The sequence below is a fragment of the Antedon bifida genome, chromosome 6 (assembly GCF_963402885.1).
Source record: "Antedon bifida chromosome 6, ecAntBifi1.1, whole genome shotgun sequence".
NCBI lineage: Eukaryota > Metazoa > Echinodermata > Crinoidea > Comatulida > Antedonidae > Antedon > Antedon bifida.
Window position 1 is genome coordinate 27,580,864 of NC_136231.1, and position 24,129 is coordinate 27,604,992.

A 24,129-nucleotide genomic window follows, 5' to 3' on the forward strand; every position below is an offset into this window, starting at 1 on the left:
TAATATATAAATGCATAAAGTTGCTCAATAACTATAAGAATATCAATACTGTCTCCAATTTCAAATAACTAATTATTAAACGAGTACTACCATTTCAACTAAATTTGTACAAGATTTAAGACAAATCTGATGATGACATGATAATTTTATTGATGCAAATATTGTGTCTTGTGCATATTCTGACAAAGTCAAATAAAGTTTTGCTGGTTGCCTGTTAAAATATAAAACAAGTATACCTCTGTTAATTTATTAATTAATTCTGTGCTTAGTATTAATATCAATAACTAGTTTATTTGTCTGTATTAATTTGTTATCATACCTTGCATAATCCCTAGCATATTTTATTTAGCTTTACTCTTCCTATGCCTAATTTGATATATTGAATTCTGCCTTAGAATCTGACGTGTGCTGGTATGATATTGATAGAATAGAGGAAAATGGTGAATCGCGATGACATCACTAAAAATTGGCAACAGAAGTGGTTGTCCATTGTTTTTATGTTCGTTACTGTATATCAAAATGTAGAACCATAGCAATAATGTGAATATGATAATGCTTCATAAATTATCAGGGCAATGCTAGCTACAGCAGTATGCCTACGCCCAAATATGGAAGCTTTAGTGAAAATCTGATCTGTGATTTTTTTCATTTTCTCTCAATACTGATGTACTGATCTTTAGGGTATATGCTGAATGTGTTGGTAGGGGATGTGAGAGAGACTCCATCAACTCTATTTTCAGGCCGGGGTTCTCATCAAAGTCAAGTTTATTAATCCCAACCTAACCAAGAGTAAATCTGTAGAGTTAAACATACACAACACTAACATCTATTATTTTGTTTTTATTGCTAGAGATGATTGTAACTATGAATAAGTTATTCAGTTTGTTTGTACTGGTGTCTCTTTGCCTCATAGTTCATTCACAAGAGGTAGAGTATGAATTTGATTTATTTTGATACCATAGCTTAACACACACTTATTAAATAAAAACATCAGTCATTTGCATAGCACCATGGATAGCCCTTTCCATCCTGGGTAGTCTCCTCAAACATAAAAACTATTAACACCCCTGGCATAATTAATATTAAAACTAATACAAATTTAGATAAAAACATAAAACAATTAAGTAATAAAAAATTGGACAAATGGTTCATAACCAATTTCTTTTTTTACGTGGCTATGCGCATATTGATTGGGGCATAGCCGCGTGATGCGTCTTGAAAATGAAACATTGACGTACGTTTTGATTTGCCGGTGCAGGACCGGAAATGTGTCGGTACAGGTGTGAAAACCCTTAACAGAGGTGAACCAAATGTCTAATAAGTTTTAAAAGGAAAACATTTCTATGATCTCATTCATTAGCACTATTCTTATGGCAATTTATAAAATGTACTTTTTTAGGATCCTTGTGGTACAACTCATGGTTGTTTCAGAGACCCCCCAGGCTGTTACCCTCCATCAGAATGCACATATTATGTGTCTTGGACTGGTAACACTGCTGATTCATCACTTGTTGATTTTGAAGTGAGCGTTGATGTCGGGTCTGGAGACAAGTATGCTGCTATGGGACTTTCTCAGAATGATCAAATGGTATTTAATATCAAATTGTGGATATAGATCTAATTTTTATCATGTTCTTGTCATAATTTCCAAGTAAAGAGACTCTACTTTTCAGTCTTTTACTTTTTTTAGATTGGTAATTTTAAGCAAAGCCCTTAAATACAATATTATTAGAAATAGCTTGACAAATAAATGTTGATAATATAGTGTAAAAAAAAGTAGGAAGAATTTATATACTGCTATTGTGAACTATAAATAATATTACTGTACTCATCTTGAGACGTGTTAAATCAAATGTTTTTCTTACGTTTCTAGCCTGAGAGTGACATCTATATGTGCAGATCAAATCAGACTATGGTTGGTTACTATCCCTCATCCAAAAGTATCACATCAGCTGACGAAAGAGAATTAGTAAGTGTTTGAATGCTACAACTTAGAAGTAAATTTTAAGGAGAGTGATGCCAGCCGAATATGAATGAAATATATTGAAAATAAAAACAATTGTTTATTGTGATTATTGTAATATAATATGTGGAGGTTTTACTCAACTGTATTAAAGACTCTACTCGCTTGGTTGATTGAATATCACAGTTTATATTATATTCAATAATACGTCGTTATAATACTCAATATGATACAATTATAAAGAAACAGGAACAAAGTATAAGTGATGCTGTAAGTGAGGTGTGGCTGTAGATGTGCTTCTGAGGAAGTGTCGGTAAGGTGTGTGCTCCAAGAAGTGTCTGTAAGGTGTGTGCTCCAAGAAGTGTCTAAGAGGTGTGTTTGGGCTATTCCTATTCTCAAACTTGGGAATATATCGGCTTCTGTTCATTAGCACATGTCATTACATCATCTGTGAGCTTAATGATTGGTCCTAATTGAATCTGCTTAAAACTATCTAATAGTTTTACAATGGGAGAGATCATAAGGTCAAATCAACTGTTTTCTTTTGGGGTTTAATTATGGACTAATGGAAATTAAAACATCTGGACAATTTCTTCACTGGACCTTTCTGGGGCAAATTCGTGAACCAAATTGAATTGTGATACTAAGGTTGATTTTTCAATTATAAATCTATATCATTACATTATTATTATAGTAATTGAGTAGGGCCCTGTAGCTTGGTGTTTAACGCTTACCCAGAGTGTTGTTACTTTACTTGTAAGCCCTTACTTGATGTTTGAATGGATGTGTATATATACTGTATATTACTATGCACTGATGAAGGGTGGATGTGTATATATACTGTATATTACTATGCACTGATGAAGGGCTAGTGTTGTCCGAAAGCTCTGCTACTTTTTTCGGGCTGTTTTACTTTATCATTTTGATTTAGCTTTTTATTATTTTTTTTGTATCTCCATTGAGATCCAGCCACTGATATCCACAGCATTGTCATTATTTACTATACTATAGCCTTAATATATTTTGTTTTCAGAAAGGAATATCTAACGAGGTGGTTGACCCTATAGTAGACGGTGACCTTCACTGTACCTTCTCAAGAATGATTGATTTAACTGAAACTGATCCAGAGTTCTTTAGTCTCAATGATGACCTGTACGTCTTGGTAGCCTTTGGAGAATTATCAGGAAGTAAATATTCTACATTTTATTTAATTCATTACTGGAATGAAATTAATTTATTGAGAAATATTGTACAATCCAGGAATTGAATTGTAAACAATCAATGATTTACCAAATTGTGTAAATTAAATGAATTTGTTGGTTGACACAGAATGTTAAGACGTACCAAACAGAAAGTAAATATTATGAAGGCATTTCTTCTATTATAGGAATCAGAACAGAATAGAATCATTGAATCTCATCGTATAATTCATAAGATTATATTTTTAATTTCCTTTTTAATATTTCAGACACCCCAAGCTATCATACTGGCGCTGGAAGGTGGTTAACTTCTGACCCAGTTGATTTGTTAGATGTCGGTCTCAAGGCTTCGGATGATGTACGCTTTTAGTTACTTATTATTATCCGTTATTATTTTAATAATTCCCTTGAACTGTAGGACTATGCTCGTTTGTCCCTCATGATCATTCTTGAAAACATTTGTATATGGGTGAAATTTTAAGTGGTGACCAGACCAGATTTTCTGTAACCTGAATTTTAATCTATTTATGGAAGAAGCACATTTTGAGGAAAGCCTTCCAACACAGTATTATTACAAATAGCTCAACAAATAAAATTATAGCACTACTGTAAAAAATAGAAATAATTCATTTTGCATCCACAAGAGAAGCTTTTCTGCCTTTTAAACGTCACTCATTGCTGTACAGCCACCATAATGTTAAAAATTGCGTTATTAACCAATGGGAACACTTGCATCATCTTGCTTTAGTTATTTTTAGTTTACACCATAAATAGTTCATTCATAGAATTAAAATATTTAAAAAGTAACATTTCTTTTTTTAAAGGATCCTTGTGGTAAAACTCATGGTTGTTACAGAGACCCTGAGAATTGTTACCCTCCATCAGAATGCACATATTATGTGTCTTGGACTGGAAACACTGCTGATTCATCACTTGTTGATTTTGAAGTGAGCGTTGATGTCGGGTCTGGAGACAAGTATGCTGCTATGGGACTTTCTCAGAATGATCAAATGGTATTTAATGTCACTTTGTAGATATAGATCTAATTTTTATCATGTTCTTGTCATAATTTCCAAGTAAAGAGACTCTACTTTTCAGTCTTTTACTTTTTTTAGATTGGTAATTTTAAGCAAAGCCCTTAAATACAATATTATTAGAAATTGCTTGACAAATAGATGTTGATACTATAGTGTAAAAAAAAGTAGGAAGAATTTATATACTGCTATTGTGAACTATAAAATAATATTACTGTACTCATCTTGAGACGTTTTAAATCAAATGTTTTTCTTACGTTTCTAGCCTGAGAGTGACATCTATATGTGCAGATCAGATCAGACTATGGTTGGTTACTATCCCTCATCCAAAAGTATCTCATCAGCTGACGAAAGAGAATTAGTAAGTGTTTGAATGCTACAACTTAGAAGTAAATTTTAAGGAGAGTGATGCCAGCCGAATATGAATGAAATATATTGAAAGTAAAAACAATTGTTTATTGTGATTATAGTAATTAATTAGTCGAGCAGTATGTCTATAATATCTCTATGGTATCATGTGCAACACCAAGTCATCATTCAATTATCTATAAAGTCACCAACAACATTGATTTTTAAGACGAACTATAGCCTTAATATTTTGTTTTCAGAAAGGAATATCTAACGAGGTGGTTGACCCTATAGTAGACGGTGACCTTCACTGTACCTTCTCAAGAATGATTGAATTAGATGAAGATGATCCAGAGTTCTTCAGTATGAATGATGACTTATATGTCCTGGTAGCCTTTGGTGAATTATCAGGAGGAAGTAAATATTCTACATTTTTTTTCTATGTTCTATGTCGTGTTATTTTTCTGTTTAATGAATTATATTTTTATTAAGATTTTAACCAGCCTGTTAGTGACGATGGTTCACTGTTGGTTTGGAGTGAAAAAAAAGAAAAGAATTTGATTTAATTCATTATACAAATTTTGCCGCAACCTGTCTATTCAGTTTGTAGAAATCAATGATTAATATTACTTGTTATTCTTGTGTGAAATCTAAACCGATATTATCAGGGTAGCTTGTTTAAATTAAATGAACTCTATAGCTGTGGATATGAACGCTGCCGCCTCTCTAATTGAGATAATTGTGAGATGATTGATCTCCCTGTTGACACAACATGTTAACTAGGCCAAGTAGAAAGTAAATATTATGAAAGCATTTATATTATAGGAATCTGATAAACAGAATCTAATCATCAATCTTAGTCTTACTAAAACTATGACTAGAGTTTGATAAAATACATATTCCATATTATACAACACCTAAATAAATTCCTGTCATTTGATTGGACAATTGTGGGTCACATGGCGTGCAATAGTATGCACTACTAAACAATATATTGTAAAATATATTATTATTCCATACTACTATAAACTATTAAAGATGATATGTTTAATTATTGATATATTTTATTATTATTTCAGCTACCCCAAGCTACCATACTGGTGCTGGAAGGTTTTTGACTTCTGAACCAGTCGATTTGTTGGATACAAGTTCCGCAGAAACCGATCTAAAGCTACCACGAGCTAGGAAAGCCCATGGTATGTTAACATTTAATACTAAGACCACTAAGGGTAGGGATTAAAACGAGCTTTGCTCTGTTGGTTTTTTCCCTCAATTTTTGCTTTATTTTAACCACTTATCTATTTAACCACTTATTTAGTAAAGTATCTTTTAGGCAAGATACTTTACTTACGTTTGCCGCTCTCCACCCAGATGTATAAATGGGTACCCGGTTAGATCAAGACACAACTTTGCGCTGATTACTAGCTGCGTTATGGGAGTATGTTTCCATACGTGTTTGATCCAAAAGAATGAATGTTCAGCCTTAGGGGTTTCACAACATTAGGCGCTATATAAATCCAGGATATTATTATTATCTTATAAAATAATCTTATACAATTTTAGAAAATAAATTGAAAATGAATTAGTATAGATTTAATGCTTAGTGAAAACATTTTATAATTCATTGTTGTTTTACTTTGTTAATTATTAGCAAGCTTGATGGTGATTGGCTGGATGGGTTTTGCCAGTACCGGTATTATGTTTGCTCGATACATGAAACCGTTCATGTCTGAGCAAACTCTTTGTGGAAACAAAGTTTGGTTTAATGTAAGTTAATCAGTATTAAAATTGAAAGTTCAAAGGTCATTATTAGTGTTAGCATCGTTCTCAAACAAGTGTTTACTTGTTAAAATAACGTACCATTAATAACTCTTTGGAAACAGATTAATTAATTCAATAATTCTATAGCAAATCAAATTAATCAATCATGCAGACGCATCAAAGAAATATACTCACAATAATTAAAGACAATTGATAAATTGCACTCTTTACCATTGTATCAATATAGTGCATTTTAATGGTAAAATTAAAATTAAACAATCAAAAAACATGTTTATTGTTTATTTCTTAGAGTCATCGGATCAATATGATTTCTGCCTTTGCGTGTTTTGTGTCGGCTTTTATTGTCATTTTTGCAGTTAAAAAGGAATTTGTTGATTCTGAAATTGTAAGTTAAAAACATTTTTCTCTTTTTTTTAATCCACAATTTCTGGGCTCTGTGATTGTTTATGTTTATAGGACTTTTTGTAAACAACAAAAATGATCCATTTGTCTATTTGCAACATTTATTCTTTTATTATTTATCTTTTATTCAATATATAATGTTCATCATGTTTGAATGTTTTTCAGAGAGTAATCTATGCTCATGGAATCATTGGTTGTATAGCTGTTGGTTTGGGTGTAATCAACCCCATAATGGCCATATTCAGACCTCATCCTGGTACACCCAAGTAAGCAACAAATACTACTGTTATCTACACCAACTGAAGTTGGTTGCTACAAGAAAACAAAGGAAATGGTGGAAAATCATTCCATCTTGAACACAATTCTCTAAATTTATAACCAAGACAAATCAAGCATCCCATACCTACTTATACTGCAGAATCCTGTTGCAATAATGGATTTGGAAAATCCCAAAGCAATACTAGTAAAAAAATCCTGTAGCAATACTAGTGGAAAATCCTGTAGCAATACTGGAAAATCCTGTAGCAATATTGGAAAATCCAAAAGCAATACTAGTAGAAATTCCCAAAGCAATACTAGTGGAAAATCCCAAAGCAATACTAGTGGAAAATCCCAAAGCAATACTAGTGGAAAATCCCAAAGCAATACTGGAAAATAGCAAAACAATTCTGGAAAATCCTGTAGCTTTACTGGAGAGGACAATCCTGGATATTTTTAACATGCTTGTGTCTATGTTTTGTATGTCATATTAAATATTATTTTGTTTACTTACAGTCGTCCAATTTTCAACTATGCACACAGAACTGTTGGCATTCTAGGTTGGACGTTTGCGAGTAAGTTTATGATTATTGTAATTTATTTACTTTTCCATGTTATTTTTGACATTATGACGCCACATTATTGACTGTAGACATTAATTCGAGATTGTAAACACTGTTTATTACACTAAAGAAGTCAAGCATATCAAACATCTGCACACCTTTCACTTAATATTTCTTCAAAGGCAAATAAATAAGCAAAAAGCTAAATCAAAACGATAAAGTAAAACCTATACCTTGGCCTATATCCTATATTGGTAGGCCTATATCCTATATTGGTAGGCCTATATCCTATATTGGTAGGCCTATATCCTATATTGGTAGGCCTATATCCTATATTGGTAGGCCTATATCCTATATTGGTAGGCCTATATCCTATATTGGTAGGCCTATATCCTATATTGGTAGGCCTATATCCTATATTGGTAGGCCTATATTGTGTTACATTATTGTTATTTTTCAGTGGTTGCAATCCTTCTGGCGTCTGATTTCTACTTTGATTTCGCTCGTGAATCCATTACTGATGTGAATGCCTTTTGGACAATCACTGTATTCCTTATAATTGGTGTTGTCATCATTATTTTGTTTGAAGTTTTTGAATGCACTGTTGCACAACAAGGTAAGTTCATCAGTTGTATATTTTTAATTATTGGAGATAATCCATCATTTCTAGTGCGTAATGAAAAGATTCAATGTGGAAATAATATTTATGTTATTTATTTATTGCGGTATAAAAACATAAACAAAAAGCAGCAGAAGCTGTAAGCATTGTATTTACATGATATAAAATTAAATCTTCATCATTAACATGACTTTGTAATGTCATAACCATTACAGCTAGCAGATTCTGACCGCTCTGCATATGATAAGAAATTCAATCTTCATCATTACATGTGCAAAGCTGAAATCTCCAATATCAATCAATAATAATCAATAATCTAATACTGATATATGTATTACAAGATATACAATGTTTGTAGTGTATTTCAATAATGTATTCATACTGTTTTACACCTGTATTGAGCACTTTTCACTGGCCTTCCATCTGTTATAAGACAGCCACTCTACTCCTGTAAGACAGCCACTCTGCTCCTGTAAGCTCTCATCGGGAACTTCAACATTCTGGAGAAAAGATGGTTTTTCTGCATTATCTCCAATTTGCTTTTGCTTATTTTTAGGATATTTCATGGACTCTTTCTTTTTTTTTGTATAAAGCCCTTAGAAACATTTGGATTAGGCATTATATTAATTAGACAACCATTATCATTAATATTTTTAGTTATTAAACCATAACTATTTGAAGTTATGTATTCGTTAATGAATAATGAATGAATAAATAAAATTGTGTTAACTGTTGGTATTACAATTTGTGCCCCAAGGTACAGTACATACACACTACTGTAACATGACAGATTTTACAAATGTATGTCAAAATTTAAGCTAGTTTAATGCCATTCTCCTAAATTCAAACATTTTTCAAATAAAAGTATATGCATGTTATTTCATAAAAATGTCTACTTCATTGCATGCCACCAATTGTTAAAATGTAATCATATTTTTTCTTAAATGCTAGTGTGGCATTATTTGTAACAGGATTATTCCTATTTGACTGGTATGTATTTCTATTGCCAGTGGTGTAACCTTCTGTGTGGGATTAGAATTATTGCTCATCATATAAACCAGCTTCCTTGAAATTATAAGGGAGTGTTTATGCATGTTGGTTCATTGGTGGTGTTTGTTGTTTAGAGATTTGTGAACAAATTTACATAGGGAACTCACTGTGGGTCATATTTGCTATACTAGAAAGTGTTGATGACATTGACAATAGGTTTTTTCTAAAAGGAGTACAGGTATTGTAGCCTAGTGTTTATATAAGGTCATTCTCAATAGGTTGTTCGGCTCCTTTGGCCGAGATAGAATTTCATCAAGTGTTCTGGTTTCGTTTAAAAAACCTACGTTTGAATCAGAAACTGTTTTCAAATGTGATAAAGGTTTTCCATTTGGTGTTCATGGTTTACATTGTCGGCACTTTCATCATCTGTCGTCTACGAGTCAATCATGAAGATTGAATTTGTTTAGCCGTTTCATGAGTCTCTTTTTTTTTCTCGTTGCTGTAAATTATTTTACCGACTTTAGACTATGAGGAGCGTGAACAATTAATTGCGGATCTTCGGAAGGATAGAGAAAGTTGTAAGTGGCTTCACGGCTCTGTTGATTGGCTGAAAATTGTCTTCTTTTTTTCTACCGTTGTCTAAATTCTTTATGAAATAAACAGTATTTAAATGTGGTAGTTGATTAAAGAAGTTCTTTCACTTACTACTGCGATAAGGTATTTCCATAGTACAATATCTCTGTGTTTATATATACAAATCTAAAGAAGCGGTAAGGGTACATTGATTCCATTAAAGATTACTTTGATATTACTTTGACAGTACAGACACACTAGTGAAAATAGCTTGGATTTTGATAGATGAAACTAAGTGTTTGCAAAAGTATATGAATCATTATTGATTTGTCGAACTTAGAGACAATTCGAGTACTTCTTAATAAACATTTTTTTTTTTTTATTTAAACGTACTGTATTCGTTGGTCTATGTATTTGTGACTAATTTTGTACAAGGTTAGTTTGTGTTTTCCCAAACATTTGCATCAATATTGATTATATACATTATAGTTGATCAGATAAGGGAATCATAACTATATGTTTATAGTTTCCTTCTCACTGAGAATGAGCTCAGGTTGGACATATGTCACACATTATGTTGTTCTTTTTAGATTCAGCTCCATCGGCAGATATTGCTTTGAGGCAACCAGGAGATCAAGTCTCAACTGTCACAGTTCCACCAACTGCTCACCCAGTAAGTACCTAATTGTATGGTAACCCTGTATAAGAATGCTATTTAATATATAACTTATTCTTAAATAATGAAAGGGAAGTCGTATTCAATGTTTTGATCTCCCTCTCCCTATTTGGAGTAAGTTTTATACTATTATACTTGTACATCTTGTGTTACTACAGTGCAGTACAGTTTTCACTGACTCTACAAAAATGAGTAATGAAAAAGAAGTCAAATATTTTCTTTCTTTACCATGGTTCAATTTTAAGCCAGAATTCTGAGCTCTTATTCTACATGTTAAAAGTCACTATTTTATATCTTTTAAGTTTTCTTTGATTTAATATTTTGTTTTTTAATCTTTGCAGGCTGAAAGATGGAGGTCAATGATATTCAGCCTTGCTTTGCTGGACATCCTCATCTGTACCATCGTTATGGTTGTATTCATTATACAAGTTGAAATCTGATCATATTTATTATTCTCATTACATTTATTATTAATCATTAGTGTGTTGAATAGCAACTTATTAGAATGGTCTTAATAACTGATGTTTATAGCTAGCTTTCGGTTCAGACGTAGATGATGAAGATGACAATTTTATACGAACAAGCCTTGTACGCATTGCACTGTCATTCATTCTTAAGCAAACTTTGTTTGTGATGTGCCCATATATGGACATGATGATGTCATATCACTACTATATTTAGGCATATCACTACCATATTTGGGCACATCACACGTTCATTCTTCATTGTCTAACATCCCAAATGAAATTTGCTATTATCTCTCATTAAAGGCTTCTTAGCTAAATTGATATAGCCTCCCTATAAGACTGTTGTTTGTATTATAATGTTAGTCTCCTTGTAGGATATTAAAGCAGTGGCGTAACAGCTATGAGTGCTTACTGGCTAAACCCACGGGCCCCGTAGCTTATGGGGGCGTCTGAGCAGTGCCTAGAGGAAAAAACAGGCATTAAAATACTGTATGTCGAAAAAGGCTAAAAACGCCCGAGGCCTCCAGTGTTGGAGGGAGACTTAGGGTTCCTAAACCAGGAGCCTCATGCCTCTGCGTTACGCCACTGGGAATATATAATAGAGCATTTACTGGGTGTAAGGAATTTTACATTAAATTTGATAATATGTAGCTGCACTTTGTACTGTAGGTTATAGTTCTATTTTTATATGTAAGTACACACCTTTGTGTCAAAATTATATTTGTAAATGTTCTACTGTATTTAATGTGCAATCATTGCTGTGTGATGAAGAAAACAAAATAAGTAAATTATGCATGGTGTGATAAGAGGTGAAAACGGGTAACTGTGTAAATGCTGTCAGACAGATGTGGAGAATGCATCTCACCACAAAGACAACAGAGTGAAAGTAAAAGTATACACAACCATATTGAATGTGTGGTGTTTTTAAATGTTACCAAATATATAATGATACAGTACTCTATCAAACTTTGTCATTTTATGCAGCCATATTTTATGAATATCCAGCCTGTAATTGACAGGAATTAAACTATGATTTTGTAATCACATACATTACCAATGAACATGTTAGTATGTCATTATGGGACCATGTCAAAACTATTCTACTGCAGTTACTGCAGTAACATAACCTAAAATTGTTTAACAAGCTTTTTTAAGTCATCATACACATTGCTTATCACAGTGACTGCTTCAACCTATAAATGAACTAATTTATAGGTCCATGCTTCTACATTGAAAAAATAAATTAAAATTAAATTTTTCGTTACTGCAGTAAAAAAATGTAATAACTTCATTAGAATAATGTTGACATGATCCCTAAATTGATTCTACTTCAAACTTTTTTAATAATTTTATCTGGATTATTTTGATTAAATGTCGGATTTTTTTTGGTCAAATCTATTTCAAGTACTTTACAGTGATTTTAGGTACTCTTACTAACTCCTTGTACTAACTTGTTTTAATTTATTGCTCTAACAATTTAGTTTTATTATAAATATTTTGATTTGAAGGATTGAATTAGAATTATTATTAAACATTATCTTTACACTGACAATCATACTTAAAATAATAAAGCCTTTGAAATTAGTTTGTAATACAGTAAGTTCTGCACAATAAATTTTAATAAGATAAGTACACCAAAACTGTATTTGTATTTTTACCGTTTTTCATGCGAGAAAAAGCAAATAGAATTGAATGCTGTTGCTAATGAATTTTTTATGAAGGATAGCCACCATTAATACAGATAAGAACAAATGGGTTGGGGACACCGGCGCTATACAAGTTTTTATTTATTATTATTATAATAATAATAATAATAAGATTTTTATACCGCACATACTGCTCAAGAGTGCTCAAGGCGCATAATAGAGTGCTCAAGGCGCACTTATGTACAGTTTAAGTATGCAGAAACTTAATTTAATCTCATTTACATTGTAATTATTATTAACATAACCATTAGTTTTGTTATAATTTAATATATAAAATACAAAAAATAAAGTGTAAACCACACAAAGCACTGTTTTTGTTATGTTTATTTTAAAATCAATACTATATAGAAATAGTTAAAATACAATATTACAATTTTTACATCTATTTACTATATTTATTACTTATTTTGTTGATTGCGTAGATGTTTAGCCAGTCATTTATAACTAACTTGTACCTCATAAATTTGTTTAGTTGGTACTATAAAGATAGGTAGCAAAATGATGTTAACATTTAAGTAAAAGATATGTCCTAATGTATACTTATTTATTGCCTTCAAATGAACACAAATTGTGTCTAATCAAATTCAACTCCTTTGGCCATCTTCCTCCTGAAAAAAAAATAATAGATGATTGTTTGCGGCAACATTCTCGACTATAATAACCAATGATATCAATAGATAAGTCTTTTGGAAGCCATAAAGTGTTGATTGCTGATGATCCTGAATATTTAATTAAATCATTTTTAATAAAGACAAAGTTATTCAGGCAATGGGAGAGGATAATTTTGTTTTTGATATATGAAGAACTTGTTCAGTAGCTCAAAAAATAAATAAAACAATTTTCCAACGAGGAAAATGAGTACAGTGTGGTGGTTGTAAGCAGAGAAATACCCAGGCTAGGGTACAAATTGACAAGGACGGGGGAATTACTTAAATTGGCAAACAAAAAATAAACATAAAAAGACTGACTTTTTACTATTTGGATTGATGAGGCTTCTTCCGGGATCTTTAGCGGGTTTATTGACAACCAATTGTTTGGTTTCCAAATCAGAAATGTTACTTCCAATTCCATCTTGAAATAAAAACAAAGCCAATTTAACTACAGGTATTATAATTGACAAAAGTTGCTGATTCTGTTATATGGTGTAAATACACATGCAAGAAGTGTTTATTAATATCTAGAGCTCTGTCTACGCTATCAAACTTTATGTGACAAAAAATGGTATGTGCCCATATATGACATGATGATGTCACATCACTACCGTATTGAGTATATCACTACCATATTTGGGCACATCACAGTTTTTTTGTCAAACTAGTTTGATAGTATAGACAGAGCTTTAGGAACACACACTGTAATGTTGTTGTTTTAATTGTTGATAGATAATTACCTTGTAACATCTTTGACATGTTGCCTACATTCTTCAGTCTATCTCGATCCTTTTTTAAATCTTGAGGAGAAAAAACATATACACATAGTTATTGACCATCTAGTTATTGACCATCTAGTTATTGACCATCTAGTTTTGACCATCTAGTTATTGACCATCTAGTTTCCAAAAAAAAGCATCCATGTCTGCAGCAGCAAGAATAGAAAAGGACTTTGAATTCTTTTAACCCAACAACCAAATCCACTTTTCTTTAATTGTTTACTTATTGTGAATGTGAGCATTCATTTGTTTTCCTCAAAATTCCCAATGTAGAAGTAGAAATAAATGATATTAACCTTTGACCTCCTGCTCTAGCTTATCCATTCCAGCTGCTAGGTGAAATAAAATGTCTGTCAAGTCAGACTTGCGTCTGCTCACGGTGGCTTCAGTTAATTCATAACACAAACATTTTGTTCCACTTCCCACTGTTACCAAGACAACCTCTTGTGATTGCTTTGTTAGCGTTAGTTTGTTTTCATCAAAAGCTGCTTTTAATTGGCTGAAATATTCTTCATTGTTTGCAAATCCCGACTCTTCTCTCTAAAAAAAAAACAAATTCTGCTTTTAAAAACTTTTGCTCTCAGCAAGATGTTCACAAAAGTTATGAATGAATAAGGCTATGTGTTAAGCTATTTTCACAGTCGAGGCAAAGCACGCGTTACGGTGGTCGCCGGACAAACAGAATTTCTGTCAATAAATAATCAAATTTTATTTTTATAAAAAAAACAAAGTATTTAGAGACTGTTTTTATACAACTAAGTAATGAACACAGAATTTAAAATTTCCATTTTGCTAAATCGTCGCCATGTCCTCCGGGCTGGGAGGGGATGAGAACGATACTTACATGTAAGTTAAGTTCGGATATGTCAAACTGTTGCTGCCATAGGTTAATCCCATTTGTTGCACTAAAAAACAATTTTTGAAAAACAATAACATTTTAAAAACAAACTTTCTAGTTTATGCCCAGACATAATTAATAATAATATATCATAATTCAATTATCACAGCCAATAAAATGACTGACTTCAATAAAATGTGACTAATTAATCTTTGTAAACCGAGGTATTATATTTTGTAAAATGTACCTTTTGCCTGAATAAATAATAATAAATAATGGGATACACAGGCATAATACAGACATTATAGGGGGCGCTAGATAATATTGTTCTAGCCTCCTAGAATTGAAAGCTAGGGTAGGCGACGGATTGCCTGCCGCCCAAGTACTACTTACTAACTTACTAGGCCTAGCTCTATTCTAGAAGTAGGCACGAAACCTTGTTTTTAACTAGTCTACTGCCTTATTTTTTCCTTACTGAAATACCCATTCAAATTGAGTTGATGTGGTAAAACTTAAATATTTTATTCCCTCTGAAATAATCGTTGATCGCAAATTTGATGCATTGTTTGCTTCGACAGTCTTTGCTATAGAAGATTCCATGTTTTTGTTTTTAAAAGACCGCCCTCTATAATTGTCATTCATTCAACTTTTTTTTCATATAGGTGTTTTTCGCTCTTTACTGTTTTTAACGGAGTTCATTAAACCATGGAGAAATAAATTAATATTTATTGTACTTTATTTTAGAGTTGGAGGTACTTTTCGAAGGGATGGATTTTTCCGGGAGAATTTTATATTGTGTAGAGGCCGCTAAAAATTGTAGTTTAATGGTTAAATTTATATAGCGCAAAATACAAATAGTCTAATATACGCTGTTTAGCACAAGTGTAAAAATGAAAAAGTTGATGTAAAATAAACCAGGAAAAAGCCTAATAAACCGAATAAATTGACCAAGACCGACGTACCACACTGTCTCACAGGTAATTAATATCATAATAAATTGTTTTACTTTTGAGTGCTACTTGTGCACGTATCTTAAAAATGATATATAGATAAATCCATGCGTTTCTGTTGTTAATTTTATATTTTATACACAAAATATAAACAATCAAAAAAATATAATTTTGGTATTTTTATTTTTAAAGATATGTTCTTGCATTTGGATGTTTTCCAGTCCCACTAGCTATGGGTGGTGGGGGATGAGATAGGCAGCACACGGCACGTTAATCAATTTAATTGATCATTTTTGTTAATGTTTGATGAAACGTCATTTGTTTAGATTGACTAACCATGAACTAACCACCTAAGGCATTGATTTTACTAGCAACATTGTTGCTAAAATAACAACTTACTACCTGTATTAAGAAAATCGGTCCGGTAGTAGGTACGTATACGAACAACGTGTGTGTGATAGTCAAAAAAATGCTTTTGCCGCCCTCTACGTTTTTACTTATTAAATGATGACACTTTTTTTATGAACCGAACATTTTCCATTATCATCACACCACCACGTAATAAAGTGCGGAGGAGTTGTTGAAAAGGTATGGTATTTGAAATCACTATCGTGTCTTAAGGTTAAAACACAGTATTTGAACACTTACAAAATCAGAATAATTATAATAAATAATGAATTGCCTAATTTTTGTATGCTAGGCCTAGGCTTATAATAGTATAGTAAAGTTAAGTCTAGGCTAGGCCTCTCTCTCTCTAGGCTAGGGCCAGGCCTAGGCTAGCTCTACTAGGCCTAGGCTAGAGAGGTACTATAGGCCTAAAGGCCCTACTAGAGGGGAAGAGTGTAGGCTAGGCCTAAGCTAGAGAGCTAGGCTAGGCTATTAAAATTCCACTGCCTCAAGTTTTATTCGAATACTAGGCCCTAGGCCTAGTGCAAAACATGCACAACATAAATAAATGAATTTTAGCGTAAATTTGATTTTGTTTGTTTGCTTTTTTTATAATAATGATATTGAATTTTATGGGTATTTCAAAAGAAGTCGAATCAATATTAATCATATTTTCAATTCAAATAATTTTCAAACAAATATCCACAATGTAGTACAAAACCATTCAAAACAAATCTTATTTCATTTATCTCACCTTCAATACATTTAAATACAAATCAACTGTAGGGATGACGACCTTGGCAAAGGTCAGATAAGAAAATAATATTTTTGTTTAGGATACAATGAATATCAGGTTGAAGGCAAATGGTCTTGCAGCAACAGAGTTCCCTTTTACTTCATTCTCCTTTTCTTAGCAGCTAATATAATAGCCGAGGATTAAGTGATGAAATGCAACACAATGATAAAAAAGACAATGCTGAAAAGATTAGAAAACAATTTGCATTAAAATACTAAAAGATAATATTACTACTACTACAACCTCTTGCATCCGTTCATCTGATCTCAAATCTTGTGTGTTTGTTTTCAGCATTGTATGTTGGTAACTTTTGTTCGCTTTGCAAGTCGGATCATAATGTCATCTGAGAAACCATTGGTAGCATTTGTGCTTGGAGCCCCTGGAGCAGGAAAGGGTACACAATGCTCTAAGATCGTTGAGGTAAGTTTAATTCGCACTGAATGTTCTAATTAATTTCTTCCTTTGTAAAGTAATGTACAGTACGAATAATCACTGGATGTTTTATAATATCGTTTCTGTCATGTTTGATTTATTGAATCAAATAAGAGGAACAGAATTACCAGTAATTTGGTAATGATTGCTATGCCAAATTGTTTGTTGTATGCTTAAGTTTTACTTTGAACTAATGCCAAATTGGTAGCTTTTAAGGTTTTGTGGTGATATACCTTGTTTTAATTATAATGTTGTATCTAAGGTAATGTACAATATTTGGGCACATCAAACTTTTTTTTGTCAAACTAGTTTGATAGTGTCAGAGCTTTATGATTTTTTTAACAATGATTTTTTAACAACTGTTATTGAGTGAAACAAAGAGTGAGATTGTTACTGCTGTCTGTTTTTGTCAATAGAGCGTACAACCATGACTACAGCTCTGATTGATGTGAATATGCTTGTTATTGTTTGTTAATTCTATGACCCTGGGTCAAAAGTATTAACTATTATTAAGCATTTCACTAAAAAACTACATAACCACTAAATAACAAATGTTTTTATTTGTCTCATCTCATTGGGCTAGTAATCTTACCTGTCAGTGACATAGTTGCTGTTTTATACACCGTGGTTATACAAATATAATATGTATTTAAACATTGTTAGGTCTCTTAAGCCTTGTCTACACTATCAAACTTAACATGTCAAAAAAACGTGATGTGCCCATATATGATGTATTTGGGTATATCAATACCATATTTGGACACATCAAACTTTTTTGATAGTGTCAGAACTTTACAAATTTTTTAACAATGAATTTTTAAATGAACTTAAATGTGCAATTTTTATGTAGGAGTTTGGTTATGTTCACTTATCAGCAGGTGATTTATTAAGAGCAGAAAGAAACAAGGAAGGATCAGAATATGGCGAACTGATACAGACACACATTAAGAACGGATCTATTGTGCCGGTTGCAATCACAATAAGCCTCATCGAAAGGGTATGCTATGCAACTACCTTTACTTTACCTAGGTTGCAATCACAATAAGCCTCATCGAAAGGGTATACTATGCAACTAACTTTACTTTACCTCTAGGTTATTTTGTATCCGTAGCCGAGAAGTATTTAGCTTATTTAAATAACATTTTAGACCTGAGGTTATCATCATGATGGGATTGGGCCATATATATAGGTTATTTTGTGCTTACCTAAGCACTGTAGTGCTAGTAACATGTATGCCACGAGGAGAATTCTTTCTTTACCAGCATGTCCGCAAGTGTGTCTATGGTTTTAGAATAAGAATTTTGAATAATGAAAATGATCTTGTTAGGTGTACTACGAACTATCTGTTACGATCTTTAAATGGGAGAAAATCATATTTTATTGTGATTTTCCATTTTGTTTGTTGTATACCGTAGTTCCCCGGGTATAATCCCACCCCCCTTGTACGTGAAATTTGCCCGAATTTGGGAGGTGGGACTATACCCGGGGATTTCCCGCTGCATGAACTGAAAATGACGATATTTCTTCTAGCTACGATTTAGGCTATCTAAAAGCTATATTGCCTAGCAATTAGACGGCAGGCCATCTAGGCCTAGGCGGTCTTACCTGTGCTATGCCTACCGTATAGATTTTCCCCGAGATTTCTACTTAAAAAATACCCTGAAATGTGATCTAGGCCTAGCTTCCTAAATCGACATGAACTCGATCTTACGAGTTCTCCATGTTCACCCACACGCTCGAGCTCTCTGTGTAAATCGCATGTTGTTGCATGTGACACAAACTCTACTGCACAAGCCGGTCGGTATAGAGGGCGGTGTTTTTGTTACGGTAATCAAGCATGCACAGTAGTGTAAACAACAAGAAAGAATGTACACGACGGCGGAAGGATGTACAGAACGTGACGATCGGGGCATGCTAGCATTAAGGTTGTTTTCAACTTAAAACAATGTTTAATAAGGTTTAAATCAGCCAAAGTCAGAGAAATTACTCTATTTTTTTGGTGAGAAATTGACGTCGGCCTAGCTAGCTACAGTAGGCCTAGGCCCACCTCTGGCCTAATGTTAAATTATACACTGGGACTTTGCCCGGGGATATGCTTGCGTGCGAAGGTAATCGTAAAGTCGGGGGTGGGATTATACCCGAGGTGGGATTATACCCGAGGAACTACGGTATATGGAATTTTTATTCTTAAATAAAGTGATCAATAAATATTGGTCTCAAACAGTTTAGAAAACAGGTTTTAGCAGTAGCGTCTGCACACAATGGGTAAGATGCCTGCAAAGACCTTAAAATGTGTCTTTTAGGGTGGGTGGGAAGTGTTTACGGTGGGAGGTGACGCCTTGCTCTGCTCCCCATAACTACATCCCTATGCAGAAAAGTTTTTCATCATGACATGACGTCAGTAGCAATATTTAAAGTAATAAAGTCCATTTTATAACATAATGATTTCTTTACTAGGCCATGAATGAAAATACTGTTAAAAAGTTTTTAGTTGATGGTTTTCCACGAAATGAAGACAATTTAACCGGTTGGGACCAACAAATGACCGACAAAGTTAATCTCAAATTTGTACTGTTTTTTGACTGCTCAGAAGAGGTAAATTTATTTTTCTTTTATTTCATTAAAAACATATTTATACAATACAAGCGAAAAACATATCAGGTATAGATATTGCACATGTTTTACATATGGTCCTGTTTTTTTTAAGTAATAGATTAAAAAACATTTATAAAAAGACATTAAAACTGACTAATAAAACTGTAAAAATGGCCTTTCTTTTTGCTGTTTATGTTTTAAATGCAAGGTATATATTTTGATGAAATTCAATGAAATGCTTGTTGTCAAAAAGTCTTGTGAATAACTGATTTGTAATTTCCAAACTTGACCCTGTCTCCATGCTATTAACAGGAATGTGTAAAAAGGTGTTTAAAAAGAGGTGAGGAAGCCGCCAAACAAGGAACAGCAGCAAGAGCTGACGATAACGAAGAGAGTCTAAAAAAGAGGTAAATCTTATCATAAACAGTGCTGTTTTTTAATAGTATTAATAGGCCGCAGATAATTCTATGCAGGATTTGGAGGTGGAAAGTTGATTATATACATCATGTTCATCCTAGACCTAAGTATTCATTAGTTATGCTGCTCCCTATCTGGCAGAGTCATACTGTGTATCTTGCCAACATTGTAATGTAAATAATAACAAAGCAATGTGTTCAAAATAATATGAATTTAATGATTACAATTTAATTTTAGGTTTAATACACACATGTCATCAACAATGCCAATTATTGAGCATTATGCCAAACAGAACTTGGTGAAGAAAGTAGAGGCTAACAGACCAGCAGACGAGGTAAGTAAATAGCAAAGCAAACATATCTATCAACTAAACATAAAGATATAAGAAAAAAAATCATGTATTTGTACCTCAAATGTGCGTACTATGGCATTCAATAATAATCCCTTTTGTAAAACCTCCTGATATAATTAACTTTATCTGAGAACTAGTCCTTGTAATCTATGTTGTTTTATAATGCATCTCACAATTGTATACAAATGGATTTCTATATCCATGGACAAATAAACTAAACCTAGTTACTAGTTCAAATGATCATTGTTATTGACAGACAGACAGTGTCCTTCAGAACTAGTTTTGTTCTTTTAAATGTATAAACCATTTCCATACGAAATTCTATCTACTATGAATATACTGAATTATTCATTTCTTGGCTCGGTTACTTTCTATTTCAAAGTCACACTCAACTTTGACCTTTTCCTTTACTTTTATAGGTGTTTGCCGACGTTAAGAAACTTTTTACTGAGTAAGCACATTTTAAGGTTTTGTAGATTTTTAGAAATTTGTGATGTAATAAATAGTAATATAATTCGGTATCTTTGGCAAGATAAACAGATTAGAACATATTGATAAGGATAGCAGTGCATGTATGCATGTACTTGATGCATGTTGTAGAATACAACATTCAGCATTGAAATTATATTTCCTACTCCAATATTCTGTTTACTTTTTGTAATATAATATACTAGGATTCCAAATATCTATTTTATGTTTAACTTTTACTTCCTTGCTTTTTGGTTGACATAGTGGTTATTATAAACTGTATTCTTCTAGAATTTAAACAAAAAGCAATTTTTAACTTACTAAAGTTTAAATAATATAAAAAGTGGATGAACTTATATTAAGTACCACCACAAGTTTTTTTTTTTTTTACATTTTTCCTGAAAGGCTCTAGAGAGAAAAAATATCAAAAAGTAACTATGACAAAATAATGATTTAGCTGCTAAAGCTGTTGACAAATTCATTTTAACAGAAATGGATTTGTGAATATTTAGATAAACCTAATTGAGAATGCAAAAGCAGATATTTACACTGCTATTCTATTTTTAACATATTTTAACAAATGTTCATGATACAGAATACTAAAAGGAATAATCAATATCATACATCTGCCACCAGTGTGTAAACTAACTAGTCTACTGAGATACTCATTTAAGTACATGCTATAATATCATTGAGCATGACACTCAACTCAAATTGTAAACTAACTACTGAGATACTAATTTAAGTACATGCTATAATATCATTGAGCATGACATTCAACTCAAATTGTAAACTAACTCTAGTGAGATATTCATTTAAAGACACTAGACCTACAATTTTTGACGTTTTGTAAAAATAATGCATATATACTACTTTAAAAACATTAAACCAGTTCATTCCTTGTCTTAAATTGATTAGAATCGCCTTACTTGTTCACGTTTTTAACCGTTTAATGATGAAAACAATTATCGCAATAGGTTCATATAGTATTTATTTTTACATAAAATGTAGTGTGTGACCTTAAATTAGGTCGAAAACCGTAGGTCTAGTGTCTTTAAGTACGTGGTGTTATATCATTGAGCATGACACTCAACTCAAATATTGTTAAATATTTTATTTTACATCTGAGGTGAAAAATACTAACAACTAAGAAAGGTTATTAAAATCATAATACAGTCAACTCTCTAAAAGGTTCCAAATTCATTAATCCATATTTAAATTATCAGAATTTCTGAAAAACCAGACAGGACAGCCCAATGGTGAGTTGACTGTATATATATAACAACTACTAACTGGGCTAGGTAGTGTAAAGGATATCACATCTGGTGTATATTGCAAATGATCTTATAATCATATTTAAACTCATAGTCAGCATCTGGCTTGGTATTTATTAGCTTCTATTTTTTTGTTATGCATTAAAATGATAAAATAAAAATTCTTTTTGTACACCGTAACATTAAAAAATAACTACTATACAGTCAACTCTCTCAATACCAATAATTCTGGTGTTTTTAATGGTAAAAATAATTTAGGACCTTTTGGACTTAAGTTTTCTGTTATTGGGAGAGTTGACTGTACTTAAGTAAATGTGTGTTTACATACATTAGAAGGTATATTGTAATTGCAGGTCTAATAATATTCACTATGTGAAATATGTAAATATAACCTGCCCTATGTAGCATTGTCAATGTAAAATTAAATCGAATTAGTTAATTTTACTGAATTTTGACTTCTTTCTTTTCTTGTTTGTGGTTCTTTCCTGCTATTCATGCATGTAGTAGAAACCTAACACATTTTCATTTTGTCATTTTCACTCTAACTCAGCACAAGAGAGCACATCAGATTAATTTGTCCAAAAAGTATGTTTATCAAATTAAAATACTTTAAACACAGTTTGAAACTTTATAGTACAGGTATGCCTTGTGCTCAATGCAATCTGATCTGCTCATAGTAGTATAAGCTACATAAAGTATTTACAATTGATCGTCTTTAGGAGGTTCTTTTAAAAGGTAAGGGACAAATTTGGGCTTTCCACATTTCTGTCATTAAACTGACATTTTTTTAAACATTTAATTTGACTGCAGACTTAGAAACATATTACTAACCATGGCTGCGTATTTGACATTTATCATCTACTACTACTGTACTACTACCGTACTACTAACATCTAAGAAATTGATTACTACTACTATTACCACTCATTAATACCTTGCATAATGACGACACTGACAGTTTATAAAAATGTTATTTTTATTTACAGTCAACCTGCTGAACCAACATCATCAGCAGCTGCTGCTGATATTACGCCCTCTAGTGAGCAATCCCCTCAAACCGCAGAGGAACCAGCGGCGGAAGAACCAGCAACAGAAGAACCAGCAACGGAAGAACCACCGACACAAGAACCACCGACACAAGAACCACCGACAGAAGAACCAAAGTCAACCTCCTGGTTTTGTCAAATATTGTAATTTCTTAGGACATGTTTTATCTAATTTTTTTACAAAAATATTTCGTTTTTTTTTTTTTTTATGACTTTTAAACCGCTTTTATAGAATAATAGCCACATAATTACATTACAGGGATACTAATTTACCTAAGTTTGTACTCAATTTACTAAAGTTTGTACACTTGATTACTCTGTGGTGGTAGGTGAATTGTGACCAAAATAATTAAATCAAGATTAAACATTTAATTGTATCTATCATTTAAAATATCGAATAATATTTATTTTATCTTGAGATTTGGAATGTTGCTTTTGAGGTTTTTAGAAAAAGTATAGTTAGTATTAATATATCTTATTTGTTTAAATAAAAAATATACATTGCACACATGCTATGTTGTTTTATAAGGCAAGTTTAACATTTGAATCTTATTTAACTTAAAGC

The 24,129-nt window shown here is 32.2% G+C and overlaps 3 protein-coding genes across 6 annotated transcripts in view; 2 read left to right on the forward strand and 1 right to left on the reverse strand.

The window, feature by feature from the left end:
- The window catches only part of LOC144845541 (uncharacterized), a 32,599-nt gene extending 17,143 nt beyond the window's left edge, over positions 1-15,456 (reverse strand). The window contains exons 1-6 of one of the 2 annotated variants that reach the window (XM_078702936.1): positions 15,323-15,456; positions 14,854-14,914; positions 14,306-14,549; positions 13,971-14,030; positions 13,549-13,651; positions 12,883-13,188 (exon numbers count right to left, since the gene is read on the reverse strand). In XM_078702936.1, coding sequence (XP_078559062.1) covers positions 13,155-13,188; positions 13,549-13,651; positions 13,971-14,030; positions 14,306-14,549; positions 14,854-14,914; positions 15,323-15,447 — 627 coding nt within the window. In that variant the 5' untranslated portion in view covers positions 15,448-15,456 and the 3' untranslated portion in view covers positions 12,883-13,154. The remainder of the gene's footprint in view (positions 1-12,882; positions 13,189-13,548; positions 13,652-13,970; positions 14,031-14,305; positions 14,550-14,853; positions 14,915-15,322) is intronic. The other variant, XM_078702937.1, reaches the window with a different exon arrangement.
- On the forward strand, positions 841-12,443 carry LOC144845539 (putative ferric-chelate reductase 1 homolog). 2 transcript variants are annotated; one of them, XM_078702933.1, is made up of 16 exons: positions 841-927; positions 1,400-1,588; positions 1,874-1,969; positions 2,997-3,150; positions 3,432-3,520; positions 3,987-4,175; positions 4,462-4,557; positions 4,805-4,961; positions 5,624-5,740; positions 6,196-6,311; positions 6,616-6,711; positions 6,894-6,994; positions 7,503-7,561; positions 8,010-8,165; positions 10,322-10,404; positions 10,749-12,443. In XM_078702933.1, the coding sequence occupies exons 1-16, from the start codon at positions 853-855 to the stop codon at positions 10,845-10,847; spliced, it is 1,872 nt and encodes a 623-aa protein (XP_078559059.1). In that variant the 5' UTR covers positions 841-852; the 3' UTR covers positions 10,848-12,443. The 2 variants fall into 2 exon arrangements, with proteins under 2 accessions (XP_078559059.1, XP_078559060.1); XM_078702934.1 differs by lacking the exons at positions 841-927; positions 1,400-1,588 and having other exon boundaries at positions 1,947-1,969; positions 3,001-3,150; positions 10,749-12,442.
- An 853-nt stretch (positions 15,457-16,309) lies between the features above and the next one.
- LOC144844334 (UMP-CMP kinase-like) lies at positions 16,310-23,739 on the forward strand. 2 transcript variants are annotated; one of them, XM_078701193.1, is made up of 8 exons: positions 16,310-16,385; positions 17,272-17,400; positions 18,263-18,409; positions 19,870-20,007; positions 20,320-20,414; positions 20,662-20,758; positions 21,196-21,227; positions 23,505-23,739. In XM_078701193.1, the coding sequence occupies exons 2-8, from the start codon at positions 17,278-17,280 to the stop codon at positions 23,710-23,712; spliced, it is 840 nt and encodes a 279-aa protein (XP_078557319.1). In that variant the 5' UTR covers positions 16,310-16,385; positions 17,272-17,277; the 3' UTR covers positions 23,713-23,739. The 2 variants fall into 2 exon arrangements, with proteins under 2 accessions (XP_078557319.1, XP_078557318.1); XM_078701192.1 differs by having other exon boundaries at positions 16,346-16,382; positions 17,270-17,400.
- The last annotated feature ends 390 nt before the right edge of the window (positions 23,740-24,129 follow it).

Excerpts from the sequence above, each read along its gene's own strand:
- LOC144845539 (XM_078702933.1), top strand. The coding sequence starts at position 853 with ATGATTGTAACTATGAATAAGTTATTCAGTTTGTTTGTACTGGTGTCT. Across the intron at positions 4,962-5,623 it reads TGGTGAATTATCAGGAGGAA|CTACCCCAAGCTACCATACT; the intron begins GTAAATATTCTA and ends TTATTATTTCAG. Across the intron at positions 6,995-7,502 it reads CCTCATCCTGGTACACCCAA|TCGTCCAATTTTCAACTATG; the intron begins GTAAGCAACAAA and ends GTTTACTTACAG.
- LOC144844334 (XM_078701193.1), top strand. The coding sequence starts at position 17,278 with ATGTTGGTAACTTTTGTTCGCTTTGCAAGTCGGATCATAATGTCATCT. Across the intron at positions 17,401-18,262 it reads AATGCTCTAAGATCGTTGAG|GAGTTTGGTTATGTTCACTT; the intron begins GTAAGTTTAATT and ends ATTTTTATGTAG. Across the intron at positions 18,410-19,869 it reads CAATAAGCCTCATCGAAAGG|GCCATGAATGAAAATACTGT; the intron begins GTATGCTATGCA and ends TTTCTTTACTAG.